The 6168-nt window shown below is 41.4% G+C and overlaps 1 protein-coding gene across 1 annotated transcript; it reads left to right on the top strand.

The window, feature by feature from the left end:
• Nucleotides 1-844: 844 nt before the first annotated feature.
• Nucleotides 845-2451, top strand: LOC114786869 (uncharacterized). Its single transcript, XM_028974429.1, has 2 exons — nucleotides 845-2220; nucleotides 2374-2451. The coding sequence occupies exon 1, from the start codon at nucleotides 999-1001 to the stop codon at nucleotides 1959-1961; it is 963 nt and encodes a 320-aa protein (XP_028830262.1). The 5' UTR covers nucleotides 845-998; the 3' UTR covers nucleotides 1962-2220; nucleotides 2374-2451.
• The last annotated feature ends 3717 nt before the right edge of the window (nucleotides 2452-6168 follow it).

Here is a 6168-nt window from a genome sequence, read left to right as displayed (position 1 = left end):
GATGGTCTTCATTCCCTTCCATCTGATGCTGAAGCCATTGATCTGCTCAGCAGAACGCAGTCATCATTTGCCAAATCAAATGTCAAGCTTCACAAGTTTGCTTCTAATAGCCGAAAGGTCTTGGAAGCTTTCCCTCAGGAAGACCGAGCAGCAGTTGAAGGGAATGTGGATCTCAGTGGGGAAGTTGTGCCCATTCAGCGCAGTTTAGGTCTTCTGTGGGAAGTGACAAGTGACACGTTCACCTTTTCTGTGGCGAAAGACCTCAAGACATTCACCCGTCGCTCCTGGCAAAGACGACGTGGTTTACAGGACCTCAATTTCTCATGAACACTCCTAATGAATCAGAGCAGGCTCAACCTTTTGATCTAGTTGAACCAGAGCTGGATGTGAATGTCCGTACTCAAGTGAGAAGCTATGTAACAGAATTACGAGAGAAGAACCTCAAAGCAGAAAGCTTTCAAAGATTCTCTAGTTTGAGTTCTCTCATTCGGGCCATAGCATTCTTAATACACAATGCAAGGTCTCACATTCATTCGAAGCGCACTGAAAAGTGTAAAGGGTGGCATAAGTGTGATCTTCCTCGCACTCCAGAAGAATTATCTCAAGCAAAGGAAATCATCATTGGCGCTGTGCAGAAAAGAGCATTCCCTAAGGAATTCAAAGCCTTGATGATGAATGAACCAGTCCATCCAAGCAGCAATCTTCTTCACCTCAGTCCAATCCTGCAGAACAATCTCATCTGTCTCGGAGGTCGACTGAAAAATGCTAATCTGGACATTGGAGAAACTAACCCAATAATTCTCCCAAAGGACAATCATGTTTCCTTGTTTTTCGTCAGGCATTATCATTCTCAGGTACAGCATCAAGGTCGTCACCTCACGGAGGGAGCTCTCAGGGCAGCAGGGTTCTGGCTTTTAGGTGGTAAAAGGCTCATTAACTCTGCCTTACATAAATGTGTAACTTGCCGTAAGCTCAGAGGCAAACTGCAAACACAACGCATGGCTGACTTACCTGCGGTGCGTCTCCAAACCTGCCCTCCTTTTACTTACGTAGGTTTAGATGTTTTTGGACCCTGGTCTATCATCGCACGGCGCACTAAGGGTGGGCAGGCAGGAAGCAAGCGCTGGGCTATTCTGTTTTGCTGCATGAGTTCCAGAGCAGTACATATCGAGGTCATCGAATCGATGGATTCTTCAAGCTGTATCAACGCCCTGAGACGTTTCTTCGCAGTGAGAGGACCAGCTAAACAGCTCATGTCTGACTGTGGCACAAACTTTGTAGGAGCGTGTAAGGAGCTTGGAATGAGTGGGAACAACCCTGAGACCACAGTGCAGAGGTTCCTAAGCCAACAAGGGTGTTCATGGGTATTCAACCCCCCTCATGCGTCACACATGGGAGGTTCTTGGGAACGACTAATCGGAGTAGCTAGGAAGATTCTGGATGCAATGCTTCGCGATCAGTGCACTCGGTTAACACACGATGTTCTATGCACATTAATGGCAGAAGTAGTAGCCATCATCAACGCAAGACCACTAATCCCAGTTTCAGATGATCCTGAGGACCCATTCATCCTATCACCTTCAATGCTGTTAAACCAGAAGGTTGGAGTCCCACCTATACTGGGAGACTTCACAGACAAAGATCTTCTCACCAAACAGTGGAGACAAGTGCAGGTTCTTGCCGATAGATTCTGGAGTCGTTGGAGGAAAGAGTACCTGCCAACTTTGCAGTATCGTAGGAAATGGAACAAGTCACACCGGAACTTGCAAGAAGGAGACATTGTGCTTCTTAAAGACAGACAAGCTGCCCGTAATGACTGGCCTATGGCTGTGATTACGAAAGCGTTCCCTGGAGGGGACGGGAATGTACGAAAGGTGGAGTTAAGGACAACTAATCAGGGAAACTCAAAGACCTTTCTCAGACCAGCTTCGGAGGTTGTTTTGCTTTTGGGTAAAGACTAGTATGTATTAGCTCTGGTTAGTGACCTCACAGAGATCAGGCGGGGAGTGTGCTGCCTTCTAAGGCATCCTTTGAGTGCAACTTTATTTTGAAAGGTTCAAAGTTAGAAACTTTTAGCGAGTGCTTTTATTTTGTACAGGAAGTTGTTATGGGTCATATCCTGTTTCCTTATAATTAGTCAAGACCACACTAGAATTCAGTTGTGTGTAATCTGGGTCCATCGCATGTAATCCACACTGCAATCACCACAGATGCAATGTCGTGAGTACCTAATTTCATAAATTAAAGTGTTAGGTTAATGTTAAAGGCATTATTTGTTTAAGAAAAGAAACGTAAATGTATGTTACAAAGACAATTTATTTATGATTGTTAAACACATACAGGATGGTTAATTTATGTTTTTCTGTGTTATAGTTTTCACTCTGTCTCTGTAAATAAATGAAGTCACAGTAAACGGCTTAAAAGAAAACTTACGACGACTCAAGCCATTATTTGCGGAAGAGTTTAACTGGCTGTATAGCTTCAGTTCCACACTGTAGTGAGGACAGCACACTTAGTCTCCACCTCAGTCCAGACATTCATCATGTAAAGCATGAAAATGTGTTTGTGATATAGATTTTTTATTATCGGCTTATTATAAGTGAGTTTTAAAGTATTTGCTGGCCGCTGTCAGGCCCTGTCCATTAGGTCACTAACCTTCATTTTTAATCTCATTTTCTTTTTCTCGATTTGGTTTTTTGTATTTTATATTTGCTTGTTTTTTTTTGTTTTGTTTTTTTTGTTTCACCTATGTTGTTTAGTTTCACAATAGAACTCTGCTCTTCTGCACCTTGATTTATTGTTGTTCAAATGAGACCTCTTCATACCTACGATCTATTCAAAGCCTTATTTACCTTAACTGATTCTGATTTCTGTATGTTCTGGGATGTTTTCCGTTATCCATAAATAAACTCTCTTGCACCTGTGTCCTCCATGCGCCAGTGGCTTTGAGAAACAGGACAACTTGGATGAGAGTCTAACATGCTGAGGCAATTTCTGTTTTACGTTACAGGATACTGAATCTCAGAATGACTGGATAAACATTTTAGACAAACATGCTTTGGAATAAAAAAAAAACTGCAAGACAAGCTAAACTGCATAAGAAAACTGAGATGCAGGGAAGCATTGAATCTCCATGGCGACAAAAGCAAAAAGAGTGTTTTAGCTCAGCGAGAGTAATCTTCCTCTCCACCCTCTGTGCAAGCCTCCATTATCTCTGAGAAAAAAGCTGCCGTGCCAGCGCTCTCTGATGCAGAGGCAAACAGAGACATTTTCATGCCTCCTTCCTCCAGCGGAGCATCTGGAATGTGCCGCATCTTTAAAGCCCTTGTGGTGAAGATCTGTGGAGCTCTAAGCCCTTGGATCAAAGACGAGCTCCATTGTTTTCTTGCTGAAGCGGGCTTTACATTTTTTTTTCCTTTTGATAAAAAGCAGATGTAGGAGCAAAAATAAAACTGATTTGCTGTGTAAGTCGCCACATATTCTTCTCAGCTCAAAAAACATCTGCACAGCAGAGCTTAAAATAAATTAAGTGAGTTGTATTCTCAAAGCAGTCAGGCATTTTCTAAAAGGAATTTCTTAAAGAACGGCATCAAAAAAGTAAGTTGTCCCAATGAAACGCTGGCTGCCAACTGTTATCATATTAGTTCTTTGGCAAAAACAAAATAAAAGTTATTTTTTTCTATGATAGGTGGCATTTCTGCAGCTTTCTAAAAGTCTGCAGAAGTCTAGCTGTTTACAGCTAGGAATTCCCTGTATGGGAAAAAGAACAGCACTTTTTTTTTTATCCATCCATCCAGGTCTGTTGTCTCTAGTGGCTTTCATTACTGAGCTCGGTGACAGAGCTGTAGATAGGCCATGTCCCAATTCTGCTCTTCGCTATAATCTCATTAATTAAAGGCCCTGCTCCCTGGGCCAGTGGGGCACCAGACACTCCCGTTCCCAGCCACGGGCTCTTTTGTTAGCATCCTGTTCACCTGCTCATTTCCCAGTGGGCCAGGCTGCTGCCATGCCTACAGACTTTGTGTGGCTTTAATCTCACAGGAACTCTGGGAAACCGGGTGATACAGGCAGTGTGTGTGTGTGTGTGTGTGAGTGTTTGTATGCGAGACTAGGTGAGAGAAAATGGGCTGGCTGGGGGTGGGGGTGGGGGGTGACCATTGATCTTGTTCAGGCCCCAAGGGTGATGAATGCAATCAGGTCTTGGTAAAACTCCCCTGATGATGAGTAAATTAAAGTTCTATGAAAGACCATTGAGAACAGCAGCATAGAGGGGAGATCGTAAGACTCTTGAGCTATGCTCAACAGTAAAACTCGTTTGGTGTACATCTGAAGTGATCATCCACAATATATGTCGAAAAACTAGTTTTAAATTGTTGAAATTACTTAATTACAACATTATTATAGTCATCTCCAAGAGCTTTGGTCTGTTAGAAGTGACAAAAACTGAACTGTACATTGTAAATTCAAAATACTCAATAGATTACATTCAAAATATTTTTTTTTTTATTATTTGAACATATAATAAACTATTTAAATCTATTGCTTTTATGTGAACTTTGTATAAACCTGACTTTCTTGGGATTATTGATATTTTAACACTGTTTTATACAAATGCTTGAATAAATATGCATTTTTGATGTTGTGGAGTGGCAATCCTTTTTCCTCTGCCTTGATGCATTCCTGATAGAACTCAAAATTGTAATTAACCTTGATTTAAAAATATTAAAAGTTGTCTTGACTCCTTGACTTTCACATGTTCACTGTTCAGAATCACTTCTTGCAATTTTCACAGTATTGTCATGCAAAATTCAGTAATCGCACACGGCACCATCTGTGTTTCGATGAGCTGCAGAACATGATGACTATAGGACAGAATCACAGCTGCAGAATGAGTTTACATGAATTACATTTTGCTGAACCATTTGGAAATACATGAATAGTGTTCTTCAAATGCTCTTGAGCAGATCAAAGTGTATAATTGGGACTAAAATTCAGAAATAGCAGGTAAAGACACATGCACAGTCCCATCCACATGCCATAATGCAACTCTGTTTCTTTTCAACTCAGTTTCATAAATTTAGATAAGTTGATAAGTAAAACTTCACCAAATGTAACAAAATAAATGATGATCGACACCAGATTCAGATTTGAAACTAATAATAGTGGTAAAGAGTGCAAACATTTCAGATTACACTCACAGAAGGTGCAACACACAAACTCATATGAGAGTAAACACTACTGTCAATTCAGAATCACACTTAATTTACAGTTTTCCTCTCAGCTCATCGCTCTCAGGTTGTTAATGTCATTTTGCACAGTGTCTTTCCTGGCCTGAATGTATTTGCTCCTGAATCCTCAGCCCCCCTCTGCGCATCCAAACGTCCCAGCCCCCAACCGGTGATTGATAAGAAGCTGTTTAACCTGCACGTGCCACGCTCTTGACCTCGGGCCCCATACACTATTCATCTATGGGGGGTTTTAAATTCACACCAGGGCGGTCAGGATTATCCGCCTTGGGATCGCTGTGTTATTAATCTCCTCACGGATCCGCCTGGATTATGCATGCAGGGAGAGAGAAAGAGAGAGCGAGAGAGAGAGAGAGAAACCAGAAAGGAAAAGAGAGAGACAGAGAGAGCTGGGTTGAGACAGACAGGGTATTTACATTCACATCTGCCTCATTCCTCTTACCTTCAGCTGCACAACCACAGCACCTGCCACTTTATTAGCTATATCCGATATCTAAAGGTGTGTAGAATATTGCAGATGTGCATGCTATGCTAAGGCAGAAAAAAGTAAACCTACGTGTCCTACAGACCTACAGCAGCTATCCATGATGCTGATGTCTAGCATGTAAACAATTAACCTCACCAATATATGTACATTAATCAAATGTTGGTTTTTAATGACACACAGAAGTTCTTAGGCACACTAAGATCAAATGACCATTGCGTACCCTGTGCCAAGCGTATCAGACAATTTTATCTTAGAATTTATACTGTAGTTTGGTCCCTGCTAATTGTATTAATCATTACATTCAGAATAAACGATAAAAGACACTTCACAGGCTGACGTGTTTGTCATGTGTGGTTTCATAATAGCCAACTTCACCAACTAAAATAAAGAATTAGGTTTAGAGTAATTATTTTTCCAGCCCACATATCAATGAAA

This window comes from Denticeps clupeoides, chromosome 3, assembly GCF_900700375.1.
Source record: "Denticeps clupeoides chromosome 3, fDenClu1.1, whole genome shotgun sequence".
NCBI classification, from domain to species: Eukaryota; Metazoa; Chordata; class Actinopteri; order Clupeiformes; family Denticipitidae; genus Denticeps; species Denticeps clupeoides.
The sequence above is the reverse complement of the archived record's forward strand: the minus strand, read 5'-3'. Positions and strand labels throughout refer to the sequence as shown.